Below are 18077 nucleotides of genomic sequence, written 5' to 3'. Positions count from 1 at the left end.
GTATGAAAGAAGACAGGAAACAAGACGAGAGAGAGAGGTACGTCAAGCAACAAAGGTCCCATGGAATCAAACTCGGGACTTTGTGGTTATCTGGTATGTGCTTAAGGATCAGTTTTAAACTCTGCAGGGAATAATGGAAGAAAAAGGAAAATGAAGAGCTGCAGGCTACAGGCTGCACACCTCCAACTCCTCCAACTTCACTGTGACATGCTGTTGTGTCGAAAACTATTTTTGTTTGTCTGGCTGCACTGTAAACAGATACAGTTGATTTTCTGGTGTACTTCTGACAAAGTAACTGCTCAACGAGTGTTTGGTTTAGCATTATACTGTGCAAAACGTTTTTTGTCTGTAACTTCAATAGAATGTCTAAATGTGAGTAAATACACCATCTTCTGACCATGCACCAACAGTTCAGCACAATACAATTAAAAGATGCTATTTTTCACCTTCCAACTATACATGAATATCAGATTGAACTGTTGATGAAGCTATATTGTGTACAGACTTGCTTCACCTAACGTGACCTGTACGAGCCAAATTTATCCTAAATGTTCAACCTGACATGACAGATAGGAAGAGCAAAACCTCATGCTTCCTATTCAAGTGATAATGCACTGTTGCATCAGTGCTGCTGCATCAGGTCCATTTGCTTTCACTACACTCTGTCTCCTTCAATAATTACTGAAGCTCGATCCCTCATGCTCGGTCAATTCAAAAAGCTTTCACGTTTTACTCTGCACTCTGTACTACACAGCAAACAGCATCTCACATACAATCTAAAGACATCATTACTCCTCAGTAAAGTGCCCTTATGCGTGGCAAGGCAAGCTGCCATACGTCCCTCTAACAAGGCATATTATGGAAATGCTTTCTTATTTATAAAGTAATGTAAATCAAAAGGAAGTGACATGTTGCCGGGTAATAGGTGCAATACATTTAGCAAAACATAACAGCGGGGTGCATTTATTCATGTAAACAAGGCATTTGTATATGAATCAGGTGGATTTAAAATGATCAGGTTTTTACTGCGGTTCACACAGGTCTCCACTTTGATTTATTTAAGGTGAAATGTTCATTGTGGAGGCACAAGTAAAAAAACATCTCACTAAAATATGTGCAGATGTACTGCACTGCTTTTCTTGTAAAAAAGATACAATCTGGTGCATTTTATCGTTAGGGAGGTGCTGCAACTTATTACAGTGAACTTCTCAATGGCTGTGTCTGAGATCGTTTACTATTATAGTCCATTATATTGTTTGTCATACATTTTATACTGGACTCACAGTGCAATGTTAGAAGTGGTATAAAATCTACAGTCACTACCCAAGAGATAAAATACCATCATGCATTGCCAAAATAGAAAAAAAAGGTACATTTAGACCACTACCAGATATGAGCAGAATCTGATTTTTGTTTTTATTGTGACGTCTGACACATTATTTAGTCCTCTATATACAGTAGAATTCTGTGTACCGTATAGTGAGCACTGACTTAGGCACAACCAACACTTAATGCCACAACTGTGAATAAAAAGGTCAGTTATTGTTTTTTGAAATTACTCTATTCGCAGATGTCCTATAATAAAATCACAACATACAGAAAAAGTGATCTTTGCTGTATAGGAGAATAAGAAGCCTGTCTCTATTTATCCTGTGTTAGTATTTAACAAGAGTCTGGCTATCAAGAGTTTTGTATAAAAGTTTTTCAAATCAAATCAAGTAGAATTTCATTTGTCCCCAGAGGGGCAATTGATTGTGCAGCAGAAAAAACAGTAATAACACACAATAAAAAACAACCAGGGCAATTAAATAAATACAAAGTCTTTTCTAAAAGTCTTGTGGTTTGCTTTGTCCTTCCCAGAACATTGTCAATTCTTTTCCTTTAAAAAATAGAAATAGAAGTCATCAAGTGTTTTCTTATTGTATTTTGGATGTTTACAAAATGATTGACTACATCATTATGAAGAGTTTTTTATATATTTTGTAGGTTTCAGAGTAGTGCTTTATCGTTTGGCATTGTTGACATAATTCTTGTTTATATATGCTTTTCTATTTATTCTATATAGTCAAATGAGAAGTGATCTCTTTGACCTTTATGAAGCTTCTTTTGCTTTATTTTTTTATTGTTTTTAATTTATTGTTTATGTTGTTGATCATATTTTGCTCTTGTATGGGGTTTGGTGACATTACCCAGATAATTATCTTTACGTGTTTATTGGGTGTGTTATAGGAAATTCACCTGAATAGCCCTTAAAAAAGTTTTTTTCTTCCCTCGCCCCTTGCTTGGTCCGAGGGATTGGTTGCTGTTCTTTGTAAGCATGTACATGTACGGTATAGCAGGCTTATTTTCATTTGTTATATGAAATGTCTGATGAAGGTTGACTGGCCAACACATATATCATGTTTTGATAGTGTGGAAATTCTTTCATAAAAAAATTCACAACCTTGTATCAGAAACCCCCCCAAGAATAAACAATAAACAGAAGCATGTATGACAGCTCTGGTCCTTTTGCATTGTGTGAGTGGAGCAAATTCACAAGCAAAACTAAACATATTTGTACAAATGATGCATCCTCACTGTAGCAAAGCTACAAAAGCACAGCCCTCTGGGAAAATACAAGTTTACTATTTAAAAATATCCAGAGTGCATTCAATGCCTGAGGATGTTAAGACACTTATTTACAGGAACGAGGACATAAAAAAAAAGTCATAAATTTGTGCTTTTCATGTAGTCTGAATCATACAAATGGTACAGATGGGCCTGCTGAACCATGTTTAATTGGTCGGACGAAACCTGCCCGTGTTAGGGGACTGTGCATCCTGCTGTGCAACTATCCAAATGTCAACTTAACTCTTGCTAGTTTGGACACCAATAAACAGCATCAGCAAAATCCACCGTTGGAACGTGGGATGGATTCATTACAACTTTTCATTTGATGTCTTGTACTGTAGGTGAAGTGTTGTGTCTGTGTAATTGGTATGGCTAGCCTTTTAAGTTGACTTAGCAGACATTGTGGTTCTTCTAGTTGCATGAGCAGCAATAGTAACCTTGGCACCAAAATCATCATTTACAGGATCAACCTGTCCGACCAAAACACACCACAATATCAACCACAGTACATACAACCCAAATGTTCAACAATATCCATTTAACAAAGGAAATATGTCTTTTTAGCCAGAACTCAGTAAAAAGATCAGAGCACCACAATGAATAATAAACAATAATAAAATGTGTGACATGTCAAATTGTCCTCCGTGAAATCAATGTCAAACCTTATACAAAGGAAAAAGTTTGCATTTCAGCTTTAAGCTAGTGTGTTGTGAAAACAATATAGTTTTAAAGCTGCATTGATTGGTTAGCAGTTAGGTGTTAGCAAACTATTGCCTGTCTACTATCTCATGGCACGAGATCTCGTGATATTAAAACAATATTTCTCGTTGAGGTGAAAAGCTGTCTCACAATATCGGCATGATGGAGTGACAGGGTGAAATTTGCACTGAAGATGCAACCGCCACTTTGAGTGGCAACATTTTGGGTACCAGCGGAAACAATAAATGGCCACAGAGTGAAAGACAAGATACATGTATATGTGTTCACTTGTCTCGTGAACCCAATATCTTTTATTACTACAAGCGACACCTTTCATATTACACATATTCATAGTCATATTTGACTCAATGTTCTCATAAAAAAAGTGCAGCTTTAAAGATTCCATGTGACAGCTGAATCCAACTTTTACCTCTTCTTTAAACAGATGCATGAATGGATGTTTACGAACCAAGATAATCGGGGATGCTTTATCCAAAGACATGTGAGAAGCTTACTTGTGTTTGAGAGTTTATATATTACTCTGAACATTTGATTTGTCACCTCCTCTTGAAGAGGTAACCTTAACCATCAACAACATTTCTTTCTGGTGCTTATGACAAATTTACAGCTTCAGTTGGGTTTTTCACCTAAAAATCTTGCTTGGTGCAGCTTTAAAGCTGAAACATACTGTAATGTATAGCTCTATGCGTGAAGTCACAGTTAGATGACTTTGTTTTTTGGTTGGAAAACAAATTAGTAGCAGAAGTGTGAATATGAACAGAAGTGAGCTGCCTCGCAGTCACACTAATGATGATGATGCGGGAGCTACTGTGCTTTCTGCATTCACTCTCTGTAGCCTGGCTTGATTTCAGTGAAAGTGACAGAAACCAATTGCTGCATTTTAAAATAGCTTGGTATTGCTTCAACACTTGAAACAGTCCACAAGTATGAAAAATAAATGCTGGATTAAGCTAGTTAAGGTTACAGTTTAGTCCACAGTAGTTACATTATAAACTGTATAGGCCTGTTTAACCATCAAATAGTGGGGGTTATATTGTATTTTCTATAAATATATCTAAGAGAAATGTGCAGCCTAAACCCACACAGTTATTCATTCATTAGTGAAATGATTACAGTTGTTTTGTTTTATTCTCTCCCTGAAACCTTCTAGAAGCCCCAAGGGAACAAGTGGGTTCATCTTGAAAACCTCTGCCCTACATTCATCTTTTCCATCTTTATCGTTTGATAATCAGTGGAAGCTGTAAGATGTTTCAGCTCCCATCGCTTGTTCACTGCAATAACACACACCAGAGTGCTCATTGGGATAGATTTAAATGTCGCACAGGAAAAAACATCTAATCTCATCTGTGATGAGGCTTTTTCAGCCGCTATAATGAATGCGTTAAAAACCAAGGTCCAGTGAAGCGTTAACAGGTTTTTCCCACAGATGTGACATCCAGATCTAATGTGTCTACAGCATGGAAAATTCCATCTGATTGGCACATTATTATATACACTCACCGGCCACTTTATTAGGTACACCTTGCTAGTGCCGGGTTGGACCCCCTTTTTTGCCTTCAGAACTGCCTTAATTCTTCATGGCATACTTTCAACAAGGTGTTGGAAACATTCCTCAGAGACTTTGGTCCATATTGACATGATAGCATCACACAGTTGCTGCACATTTGTTGGCTGTGCATCCATGATGCAAATCTCCCGTTCCACCTCATTCCAAAGGTGCTCTGTTGGACTGAGGTCTGGTGACTGTGGAGGTTATTGGAGGACAGTGAATTCATTGTCATGTTCAAGAAACCAGTGTGAGATGATTTAAGCTTTGTGACATGGTGCATTATCCTGCTGGAAGTAGCCCTCAGAAGATGGGTACACTGTGTCAGAAAGGGATGGACATGGTCAGCAACAGTACTCAGGTTGGCTTCTGCTGCTGTAGCCCATCTGATTCAAGGTTCTACGTGTTGTGCATTCAGAGATGGTATTCTGCAAACCTTGGACGTAACGAACGGTTATTTGAGTTACTGTTGTCTTTCTGTCATCTAAAACCAGTCTGACCTCTGACATCAACAAGGCATTTTTGTCCACACAACTGCCGCTCACTGGATATTTTCTCTTTTTCGGACCAATCTCTTAAAACCCTAGAGATGGTTGTGCGTGAAAACCCCAGATCAGCAGTTTTGGAAATACTCAGAACAGGCCATCCAACAACCATGCCACGTTCAAAGTCACTTAAATCCCCTTTCTTCCTCATTCTGATGCTCAGTTTAAACTTCAGCAAGTTGTCTTGACCACGTCTACATGCCTAAATGATGACTAGCGATTTGTGTTGACAAGCAGTTGAACAGGTGTACCTAATAAAGTGCCCGGTGAGTGAATGTGCTCATAGTGCCATAAGGCACTTTAGATGAAAGTGTCTAATTTATGTTTGGATGTTTTGTAATGTAGTTAATGTAACTTGTCATTCAAAATCAATATAGCTTTATTGATTCAATCCTATAAATACTATACTATATGTAAATAATATATGTACATTACGCTACAGTGTAGTAATAGGTCAAACATTTATGCTTTTCCTACACAGGAAATAAGCTAGCAGCACTAGTAGGTCCAGTTGTACAGGCTGAGCACTGCCAAAGGAGGTCTGTTCCCCATATGGCAGCTCCTGGCCTGGACTGATGGCCCCAGGAATTTGAATTTCAAATGGCACCAAATCCTGTGGGAGGAGCTCAGCTTTGGGGTAAGGGGCCAGCTGGAAATGAGATGCCAAACATGGAGGATGATGGGAGAGGTGAGGATGGAAAGGGAAGCACTGTAGCGCAATGAGGCCACAGGAGGAGATGTGATTCTCATCAAGGACATACAAATGAAAGATATTGAAGCCTATCATGCATATGCTTATGTAGCTTAAAATTGATCTGACTGTTCAGAACCTCGGGAAAATCACTTTTTAATAGCTAAATTATATATATTTTATATTTTACACGGTATTATTATATTTTGTAATTCTATTTTTTTGTGGAAATTTTCCAACAGGAAGATTTTTCTGTAGTGTAGTGGTAGAACACTAACCATCCTGGCACATTTTACTCTAGTAATCCAAGAAGGACTGGGCCGATGGATGAAATAAAGATAAAAATACAATATAAAAATTCTATGTCACATTTTACTTCATGTTTATTTCATGTTACTACATCACTTCAACCATATCTCTACAGTTAAAGTAACATTACAACCATGCCGCACAACCTTACGGACACTGAAACAACATAAGTCATAAACTGCAGTGTAGTTCTGCACCCACAGTTTATTCCCTACAATATCCGACAGATTCAGCACGCATTTTCTGGAAAAACTCAAGCAAGAATATAGACCTCTGTGGGGTTAAGTGTGGCCAGTTTGGCTGCTGTTACTTTCCAGGAAGAGGAGTGAGTGTTATATAACCTAAATGTTTTGTGCACAGAGTGTGTCTGTCAGTTTATTCTTGAGGGGACTGCTGCCAAAGGTTTTCCGTACTACAAAAGCTGATGTTAAAGGAAGTGTCCTCATTCCAAATGAGCCATCAACCATAATAAATGGGGGCACAAAACACTCAAATGCACAGATATTAAATGATAAAGTTCTGAACATCCAATGATAGTAGATCATATCCTTACCCCCAAGACCAGGTCGTAGACGGTTGTCATATCCATCCAGCAGGCTGTCCAGGATCCGTGTGAACAGGGTGATATTGGTTTTAAAGGCATCAGATGTGGCATCGGCATTCACTGGCCTAGTCGACGGACACACAATAAGAAAATGACCAGCTGAGGGACCCTTCAACTAACGGGAATCTAATTACATTTTAAAAATGTGCTTAGACTCATATGACTTGACTTGAAGTATGAAGTCTCTTATCTGGGTGACTTCATACATGCACACACACATACACATACACACTGTTTGTCCTCCACATGGATGACCCAGTTCAAGGCAGAACATTTGTGAGCCATCTGATCATGGAGCCAAAACACAACTAAATATGCAAATGTAATCAGAGCTAGAGATTCATGGTAAATCAATTCAGATAAGGTTCCCTCATTAAAGTTCGACATAATCACCACTGTGGACAGCTCTGGTGTAAGAGCCTCAGGTTACATATTACTTTAAAAAGGGGAAGGGAATGTATACAATATTAATCAATTTTTACATCTGGGTATTATCTGTTTGGACCACATTCTTTTAATTACCATCAGTAAATGTGGATGGATGAAATGTGTTGGATTAATGTAGCCTACTTACTGGAGTTATAAGCTAATAGAAGAACAGAATAGAATAATACTTTTTATTTCTTATTTTTAAGTATGTTGTCAAGTATAGCTGCAGTACAGAACAGCTAACATATTTTTAAGCTCAGTTATAGCATTGCATCAATAAGAGCACAGCTGTTCGATTAAAACATCACATAACCTGCGTGAGCATATGTAGGAAACCTTGCGTGGAGGGATTGATAAATTCACATTTATCATTAAACCTACATATAACTTAACCATAATCCACATCTTATCACTAAAGTGTATTGTTTCGTGTTGACATTAGCCTGCTAGTTTTCAAGGCTAGCTTGGTAGTTAATTAGTAACTAACGTAAAAAAATAAATAGCTGTTGACACTGTACATTTCTGAATACATTTTAGCTCATACATAAACATTATAGACTCTGACATCAATTGTATGCATTGTATGTTTTAATTATGTTGTGCGTACAGAACTCCTGGATGGAAATATCAGGAATTTTTAATGATCGCTTGGTGAAAAAAACTACAGAAGTGTTGACAAAACAGTGGCAAAATGGCTGCAAAGCCACAATTGTTGACAGTTAAATCTAAAAAAATATATTTTAACCAATGCAACCAATTCAGCTGATTCAAGAATATCAACATACTGTGTTTGTATCTGTTTTTATAAAAACATATCACACATATCGTGTGGTTTGGCAAGGCTTACAGGAGGTTTTCCTGTTCTTCCTTTTGTTTCACAGCAGACATTTTGACTCGTCAAATTATAAAAAGCACAAGTGTTACTAATAACATTAATGATGGCTCTGTCCTATTCAAGTGTTCCAGTTTGTGACAGTGAGCCAGCATTTAGGTCCAAAATACCAGGACCCAGAAAATGAAGCAGCTAAGCACAATTCAGCCATAACATATTATTTACACCTGTGCTTTTACTGCTGTGACATGTCAAACTGTCTTCCGTGAAAAAGGCCTTTAGCGAACACCACTAGATAATGGAGAATTTGGCAGTCCTAGATAGGTTTTTTAGAATCTGTACATTGCAGAAGACATAATGGAGCCTCACAAGAGATTCAGTGGCTAAATTGCCTCCCATGCCTCTGACATTAGCTGCTTCTTTCTTTTGCCAACTGTCCTCTGTGGTGAGCACTCACATGACCTAAACTGTCACTCCCAGTATCAAAAGACAACTTTACACCTCATGTGATAATGTGAGATGTCCTCTGATAAAACAGCGTCTATAGTGGCTGCCTGGCTTCAGTGAAAATGAAGGTGCAAAAGACACATTTTCAGACATATCAGTGTAAACCTAACTACACTCTTAGAGATTTAAAAAAGATAATTTATTCATACTTGTTTTGTCCTTGAAAAAAAAAATAGAAATAGGCTATTAAAACAACAATTAGTCTGTTACAGAGTCCTATGTTTCTTTTTCATTTTGTCTTCTTTCATAGATGAAATAATAAAATTCAAGCTATTTGTGATATTAAATGACTTTGGAAACCAGAATTGTTTAGGCCTACTTCAGAAATATATACTTTCAACTGCAATTGGCTACATTTTTTAACAAGGCAGGACTTCCTAGCTCGATAATTACCCACATGCCCTCGGGATTACTTTTACTGTCAGACCGAGAATACTGAAATCGGTAAACTGCCTCTCCCCCTGAGGGAGTGTGTTGTGTGCCCGCTGAAAATGAGTCCATGCATGAAGAAAACGTGATAAATAGAGACCTCCGGTCCGTCCCCAGAGACACAGTGAGTGATCCTCGGCCTGCAGCTCGTATCGTCGCTTCAAGGCGTCTCCCAAAAAGACTCACCTGGTTTTCCAGAGAGCTGTGAGCGCCAGCAGGCAGATGAGAAGTGGAGAAGCGCTCTCTCTGCTCCACATGGCTGCTTCAACACCTACACGCAGCAGGGCAGCCGCTGTAATGAATGGAGGCTCAGTTTAACCGGATTGACATGCCAGTGGATTTAAATGTGACCTATACAATCATTATATCCATCACCTATTTCTGGGGATTCCCTTTAGCACGCAAAAAATAAAAAAGATGTTGGGGAAGAAGAAGCAGCAGAGACAGCAAGTGATAGCAATTAGTATTCACTGACACGTCCCACGCCTCCACTCACTGAACATTACTGTTACCAAAAATATTGTCAGTGCACCGATTTGAACCTGTATCCCCAATTTAGACGATTAAAAAAATCAGAAAATAACCAATAATATTAAAGAAAATGTGGAAGAGAGATCAAGGTCCTCTCCCACGCTTTCCAGCATCTCCTCAGATAATAAATAATCATAGTATAAACGTTTCCTTTGTGTTTGAGGCAGGGGGAGAAAAAAACACAGACTCACCTCAAGTGCAGAAAGTACCTGCTGCAGCTGGAATCGTCGAAGATGCAAGAAAGTTAAAGACAAATCACAGCTCTCTCCTGTTTTGATGAGACTGAATGAGTGCAAGTCTGTCATGGGAACAAAGCTCATAAATCATAGTCCCAGCCAGCAGCAGGAATGCATCCGAAATGCATTGGCTTTCATAGTATCCCAAAAATGAAAATGAAAAAAAATGATAAGGAGGAGATGGTAAGAATTTAAATGAATATTTTTAAAAACAAAATAAAAATACAAACAAACAGTTATGGGAGCTGGTTCTATCTTCAAATTACCCTGTCCAGCACCCCCCCCCTCACAGCTGGTAAAAAGCTCGATGCGAATCGTGATAAGAAAGAAGCACATCTCAGCCTCCCTCATATCCACACAAAAACTACAAAGGCTCAGGAGGAGACACACTGGGTCCTAAAGATAGTTTGGTATGCACTGAGGCGCCCTCCTGCAGACCTTTGCATGTGAGGACGTTACTGAATGTTGTTTTCTGCTCACAGGCAATTTACAGAGGTTTATTGATTGTGCAAAAAAAAAGAAGTGAGGCTTAGTTGCATTTATGTGATGGAAGTGGCAGGAAATGGAGTGTGGGTTCAACCATTCTGGGTAAGACATATGCTTTTACATGTGTGTAAATACTCACCACAGCCTTGATTTTCTTTTAATTTTCAGGTTTATAAGCTAAAACACAGGTATTTTATCTCGACCTGTATATTAACTGGAATAGAAGAGCCTTTAACATAGCTATTGGACCACAGGACAATAACACTCTCCACTGAAATACTAATTAATGATTAATTAATGGGTTTAGCAGCACCTTAAGGCAAGGTGATCTCTCTTATTGCATGACTGACTTCAAATGAAGAATTAATTAACTGATTCATTTTTTAATTGTATATTCTTGGTAAACTTGTTTTGCATATCTATGATCACTCTCAACACTGCTGTACCAGTAGCTGAAATGTAAAGAAATGGCTAATATTGTTCTCCTGTACGGTATCACAAAATCTAAAAATCGCTCTAAACATAAATTGGATTTGATAAAAGTTTTTTTCTTTGTTTTGCATACGTGTGTGTGTGTGTGTGTGTGTGTGTGTGTGTGTGTGTGTGTGTGTGTGTGTGTGTGTGTGTGAGAGAGAAAGGATGGCCCTCTCGACACTTTGCTGTTGCTCGGACAGTGTATTGTGGTAGAAATAGTTATATACAATAATTTATTGTAGTTACGCTGTACACAGCGTGTAACCCTCACATCACAAACTCACAAATAAATTGAATCAAAATAAGAAACATCATTATATTTCACAATGGTTTCAATATTACTGCTATGCTTTTGAATTGCGCCACTTCTTCTGTATCAACCTTTGGGAGCTGTTCTTTTAGCACCATATACTGATGACAAATGGGCATGTCTTTGTGGTGGAAAATGTAAGTCCTACTTTTTCTGTGTGTAATAATTCTTCTTAATGAAGCAACTTAAATTAAATCAGGGATCAAAACAAGTGGGATTGAAATAATGTGTATATTTATTTGTATTTTCAATCAATTTAACCAATACACAGCAAACCAGTGAAGAAAAGAAAGAATGGCACAAACATTTGATAGATGTAGTCTTTATTATCTATACATTCCTACATCCAAGAAATTCATATTCTTTGGCAAATGTCAGCCTATGGTGTTTGGTTTCTCTGAATTACTGTGATACAGAGCTTAATTTGGCTGAAAACATGCACATGAAATCTTACAGATAAAGTAATTTGTCATGTTTAAGCAACATCGGGATATCTTTTATCCGTGGATTCAAGAAAACTCCCAGTATCCCATGTTGACTGCATGTCACTTAGTTTGGGTAATTTACTGTTGTAATTTGTAGGTGGGACCTGTGTGAAAATATGTCTTCAAGACATACATTAATGTCAGTTTACATTGTTCTCCGATGGTGCATATTTCAAAATGATTTGTGTCACAGGGATTAGTGGGGCCCAACATGAAAAAAAAAATTAAAGATTGTGTTTGAAGCCATATTAAGCAACCTGTCAATAACATAGAAATTAAAAGTGTATGTTTGTCCTGTATCAACATACGGTCTATGTGTATATCAGGTAACTGTGGCGGAACGTCAGACAAAAGAACATTAAGGAGACCTGGTGACTGATGACCCAGCACATACCCTGATTTAGGCAGCAGCAAAGAAAGGGAGTACTCATGTACTCACATACACATGCACACACACACACAAACACAAATCAAAACAGACCACTGGACCTCGGGATCAGGCCATTATCATGCAGTAGCTGCCTCCCTTTGCCATACTTCAGACTAGAAGGTTGTCCCATTGATCTCTTTTCTAATCCATACATGTGACAGGTGATCGATGAGGCAGGTCATCTTAATATCGGTGACCCTCAGGCCCATCATCAAGTCCAACAAAGCATGCAGGTAGGAAACAGCTAGCTGAGGAACTAGGGTCTCTGAGGACAAAATCAAAAATGTATTAAACTGTGCTTGCATGTGTCTGAATGTTGGGTGTTTCTCTAAACGTGGGGTTTTACTTGCCTGCTAGCCTCTGTGTTACATGCTCTTACAGCACATTGTTTATTGCAAGATGTTGCATCATACTCAGTCTCCTGCACAGGCCTGAGTGCGTCCCACTTGGGCACAATGAGTGACGACGCATATTGACAAGGTCCATGTAGAGGAAGGTGAGCAAATAATTACAAGTTGAAAGCTAATTGTAAATATTTTAAAGATCTTGAAAGCCTGTTAAATCACACATTTATACTGACATACTGTCATTAAAGTCTAAATCTGAATAGTGCAATCCAAATATATCCAATATGCAAAGTAATTCATCAGTATGATTAATGGAGGGCTGAGTGAGTCCAATCTGTTCTTTCATTGGTAACAGATATGCTGATTAACACTTTGTTTGTTTTTACAGCCCCTAGCTTCCAACAGACAGATTACCTGTAAACAGCAAAATACCAGGGGAGTAATACAAATGCAGATTCAGACAGGCATGATATGACTGTTTTCAGTCAGTGTTGTAGCAGCTCAATAATGACCTGACCAGAAAATTGTGCTTCTGCTACTACTGTGCATTTAAACAAACTGATTGAATTATTTTCCTACAACATGAATAGGTGCATCTAAATATAGTCAATAAGTCATAGTTGCTTTCTGGATGGAGACTGCAGAATAGAATCAAATACAATAGAATAAAATGCTTAACAGACATGTGGGGTGATATGACTCACACGCATGCACACTAACACATAACCATGCAAACACACACATTTACACACAGGCATGCACACTAACACAGTGTCCTCTGCTGGAGAAACACAGTAACTCACTCCACTTAGATTTTGAACCAGAAGTGACTGTATCACCGTACAAAGGACATTTTTATCACCAGGGTTGATTTTCTGCTTTACAACTCAAAGTAATGTCGACACATATGCCTCAGTTTGCTATATTTGTCATCACTTGAAGCACCTAAACATAATATCAAGTACGTCACCTTTGATATGATCCTGACATTACAGTGTAGCACCAGGTGGCTGTTGACTCTGCTGACATTTGGGGGAGAAAATACCTGAGCCAGTCATGCAGCATGTTGTTGTCAGCTGCATGTCAGCACGAGTCGATTCACCAGGCGATGCTGGAAATGCTAAACCATTCTCTGGCCTGTTACCTCGGCAACAAGCCATGCATGGCAGAAGAAAGATGTTGTGAGAGAAAAAAGATGAGGAGCCCATCAAGGGGCTCTGACACTCTTAAAGTGATAGGTCATCCTAAAAAAATCCTTTGTCCAATTGCATCGGCTTCATCCACAGCACACACTCAGACTTACATGGTAAAATTACACCAGCTGACGCACAGCTGCCCTCCCTGCAGAACTAACATTAACCATTATGTCCCCCTTTGTTTACTAAAGCCTCACTTGACTTACAGGACCTTCCCCCGAGGTGCTGCTGCACTCCTTCTAAGGTGACCTCAATTCCACATGTTAATAAAATATTCATATTTTGAGTGTAATGTCACCATATCTGCTTCTGAAAATGTTGAGCAAGTCAATTGATGTGTATGGAGGAGCAGACTAACGGAAAAATATCCTGCCACAGCAGTAAAGCAAAGGTGGAGCTAACAACACTAGTTGTGCAAAAAAAGTCAACATGTACAACACCCATGTACTGTATTTATTAAGATAACTGGGTAACGCGTTTCAACATGGCGCTCCATTCGTTGAGACTGGCTGAGCTGACCGAACACATGAATAGATAAACACATGAGATAAATGATAAATCCTGATTTTTCAAATTTCACTGGACTGAATGGATTTCAAATTCTGCTAATGGGTGTGTTTGTTTTAAATAAATTCATTGTTTTACAGTCATCTCTTTTGAAATGATTGTGTATGGGAACAAGTCAGCGCTTGTACAAGCAGCAGCCGATAACTCCTTCAAACTTCTGTACACATTTTTTTTTTTATTTGTTTATTCCCGGCTTTATTGCCAAAACACGTGTTACCTCTGACATAAATACAGTCATTGGAAGATGAAGACGGGGTTTTTAGATTAAAGAGCAGCAGACCATGATGCACCCGGCCCAAATAACTGGACCAGGTGTGTCGGCGGGTGAGGTGATTGCTCAGAGGAGGGGAAAGAGAGCCAGGAGAGGAGCCATGCTGGCCCAGCTTGGACTTGATTCTGCTCTGGAGGAGCCTCTCTAACTTCAAGAAGCTCTTGAAAACTCATCTCTTCCGAGAATACTTCCTTTTATAACACCTCTAACTCCTAACATCTAACATGCACTTCCAGTGATCTTCTTCTCCTATCCCCTACAATTATCTTGTATTGATTGCACTTTTTGTTAACTCTAACTCCTTTCCCTAGGTATTTACTACATTGATGCGATGTGTGCCATTAGCGCTTACTAGTATTTAATGCTACTTTTATTAATATCTATTGTCTGTTGTAGATCTCGTGCTGTATTTTATGCTCTGTTAATGATTGTATGTTGTTCTTGATAATAGCGTCTGCCAAATGAGTGAATCTAAATGTAAAATGAGACTTGTGTTGACCAGACTACACAATGGCTGGTGTACCGACGTGATTCAGCAGCACTGTTCTCCTAATCTCTAATATTTTATCATAAACTGTAAACCGTTTTACTCCCCCCCGTGATATGCCCTTCATTCACTCTGGTCGGTGTTTACATGTCGCCACACAAAAACGTGCACAACGCACAGCGCATGCCGGCTGACCAGATACTGTGTGTGGAGCAAACAAACCCGGACTCCCTTGTTATTGTTATCGGTGACTTTAACAGGGGAAATCTCAGCCAAGAACTCCCCAAATACAGACAGTTTATAAAGTGCCCAACCAGAGAGGGGAACACTTTGGATCACTGCTACACCACAGTTAGCAGTGCCTATCACGCTGTCACACGCGCTCCACTGGGTCACTCTGATCACGTGATGGTCCATCTGATTCCCGCTTACAGGCAAAAACTACAGCTCTGTAAACCTGTAGTGAGGACATCAAAGAAGTGGACTAGTGAAGCTGTTGAGGACCTCCAGGCATGTTTGGACTGCACTGACTGGGATGTTTTCAAGAATGCTACCAACAACCTGGATGAGTTTACAGAGGCTGTGACGTCCTACATCAGCTTCTGTGAGGGCACATGTATACCAACACGCACCAGGGTGAGTTATAACAATGACAAACCCTGGTACGACTGTACTCAGAGAGACTAAAGAATGAGTTCTCTGCAAACGACGCCACTTCTGTCTGGAGGGGGTTCAGACAGATCACAAACTATAAACCCAAAGTCCCCCACTCCATAAACGATTCTCACCTGGCAAATGAGCTGAACCAGTTCTACTGCCGCTTTGAGAGTCAATCGGACACCATCCCCCGTGACTCCTCCGCTCAGCTTCAGCCTTGGTTCACCACTTATTCCCCTCCCTCCTCAGAGCTGACCAGCTCCACCCCCTCCCCTCCTCTCTCCAGCACAGAGAGGGAAGTCAACGGCCTTTTCAGAAGGCAGAAACCCCGCAAAGCACCTGGGCCGGACTCTGTTTCCCCATCCACCCTGAAGCGCTGTGCTGATCAGCTGTCTCCGGTGTTCACAGACATTTTTAACACCTCACTGGAGACTTGCCATGTGCCAGCCTGCTTCAACACCTCCACCATCATCCCTGTCCTCAAAAAACCAAGGACCACAGGACTAAACGACTACAGACCCGTCGCCTACATACCCAACAGGTCTGTAGATGATGCAGTAAACATGGCCCTTCACTACATCCTCCAGCACCTGGACTCCCCAGGAATCTACGCGAGGATCCTGTTTGTGGATTTCAGCTCTCCTTTCAACACCATCATCCCGGCCCTGCTGCAGGACAAGCTCTCTCAGCTGAGCGTGCCTGACTCCACCTGCAGGTGGATCACTGACATCCTGACGGACAGGAAGCAGCACGTGAAGATGAGAAAACATGTCTCTGATTCCAGGACCATCAGCACCGGATCCCCTCAAGGCTGCGTTCTCTCACCTCTGCTCTTCTCCCTGTACACCAACAGCTGCACCTCCAGTCACAAGTCTGTTAAGCTCCTGAAGTTTGCGGATGACACCACCCTCATTGGGCTCATCTCAGGTGGGGATGAGTCCGCGTACAGGTGGGAGATCGACCATCTGGTGACCTGTCTTCTGGAGCTCAACGCTCTGAAGACGGTGGAGATGGTCATGGACTTCAGGAAGAGCACAGCCCCACCCTCACCCATCATCCTGTGTGACTCCCCAGTCACCACTGTGGACTCCTTCCACTTCCTGGGCACCATCATCTCCCAGGACCTCAAGTGGGAGCTGAACATCACCTCCCTCACCAAGAAGGCCCAGCAGAGGATGTACTTCCTGCGGCAGCTGAAGAAGTTCAGCCTGCCAAAGACAATGAGGGTGCACTTCTACACCGCCATCATTGAGTCCATCCTCACCTCCTCCATCACCATCTGGTACACTGCTGCCACTGCCAGGTACAAGGGCAGGCTGCAGCGCATCATTCGCTCTGCAGAGAAGGCTGATTGGCTGCAATCTTCCTTCTCTTCTGGACCTGTACGGCTCGAGGACTCTGAGGCGTGCAGGAAAGATTGCAGTCCCACCCCGGACACAAACTGTTTCAGACTCTCCCCTCTGGCAGGAGGCTGCGGCCCATCAGGACCAAAACCTCTCACCACAAAAACAGTTTCTTCCCGTCTGCAACTAGCCTCATTAACAAGACCCGGGTCCCCCACTGACACTCCACCCTTACAAATGATACAAATGTCTCTACACATGTAAATATTGTTTCATCTCATGTCGGGCACAGACCTGGCACGTCGCACATATTTGTTGTTGATTGTTGATCTTTGTTGTTGTATATTTTTATGTTGTCAGTTTATATATTTATATGTACACAGTATTCTCTTCCGTTGCATTACTTCTGCACATCACAGACCCAGAATAATGCTCATGTATATATCTGTAATGTTGTTCTTCCATTCCATATTTATTATATTTCTACATTTATTTATGTTGGCTGTATGTTAGTCTACGTGTAGCACCTTATCACCACAGCAAATTCCTCGTATGTGTAAAACACTACTTGGCAATAAAGCTGATTCTGATTCTGAAGAGACTGCTGCAGTGTTGTTCCAAGCTGAGGAGGTGGACTGGTGTTTTACATTGATGATGCTTGGTGCTCATACGCAGTCAAGATGACTCTGTTTCCCAAGTGTCAGACTTTTTAATGTGAAGATGAAACTTTCATATTATCATCTGGTAGCAAATTAAAAAAATGCACTGTGGAATGTTCGAGTATACATGTGGGTGTATTTATATGTATATAAATAACTGTAAATATTGTTGTATTTTATTTTATATTTTAAAATACTTGATTATATGTTGTGTGTGTAGCATGAACGAACTATAAATTTCGTTTTGTTATGCAGCCTTTTGCTGTATAATGTCTAATAAACCACCTTGTACCTTTTGGGGCCAGTGTGTTGTCATGTGATTCTGCAATTTTGGCCACCATGCCATAATCACCTCACAGTCCAGTGATGTTCCTGG

The 18077-nt window shown here is 40.1% G+C and overlaps 1 protein-coding gene across 1 annotated transcript in view; it reads right to left on the bottom strand.

Annotated features, from left to right (window-relative positions):
• LOC119889451 (gamma-aminobutyric acid receptor subunit alpha-2) overlaps nt 1-10293 on the bottom strand; it is a 33004-nt gene extending 22711 nt beyond the window's left edge. Inside the window, exons 1-3 of the mRNA XM_038700392.1 lie at nt 9945-10293; nt 9409-9514; nt 6975-7090 (exon numbers count right to left, since the gene is read on the bottom strand). Of these exons, the coding sequence (XP_038556320.1) occupies nt 6975-7090; nt 9409-9479 (187 nt within the window). The 5' untranslated portion in view covers nt 9480-9514; nt 9945-10293. The remainder of the gene's footprint in view (nt 1-6974; nt 7091-9408; nt 9515-9944) is intronic.
• Between the last annotated feature and the right edge of the window lie 7784 nt (nt 10294-18077).

This window comes from Micropterus salmoides, unplaced genomic scaffold (genome assembly GCF_014851395.1).
Source record: "Micropterus salmoides isolate LMB-PRFRI ecotype aquatic unplaced genomic scaffold, ASM1485139v1 Ms_hic_scaffold_5, whole genome shotgun sequence".
Lineage (NCBI taxonomy): Eukaryota > Metazoa > Chordata > Actinopteri > Centrarchiformes > Centrarchidae > Micropterus > Micropterus salmoides.
Note: the sequence above shows the minus strand (reverse complement) of the source record. Positions and strands in the feature narration are given on the sequence as shown.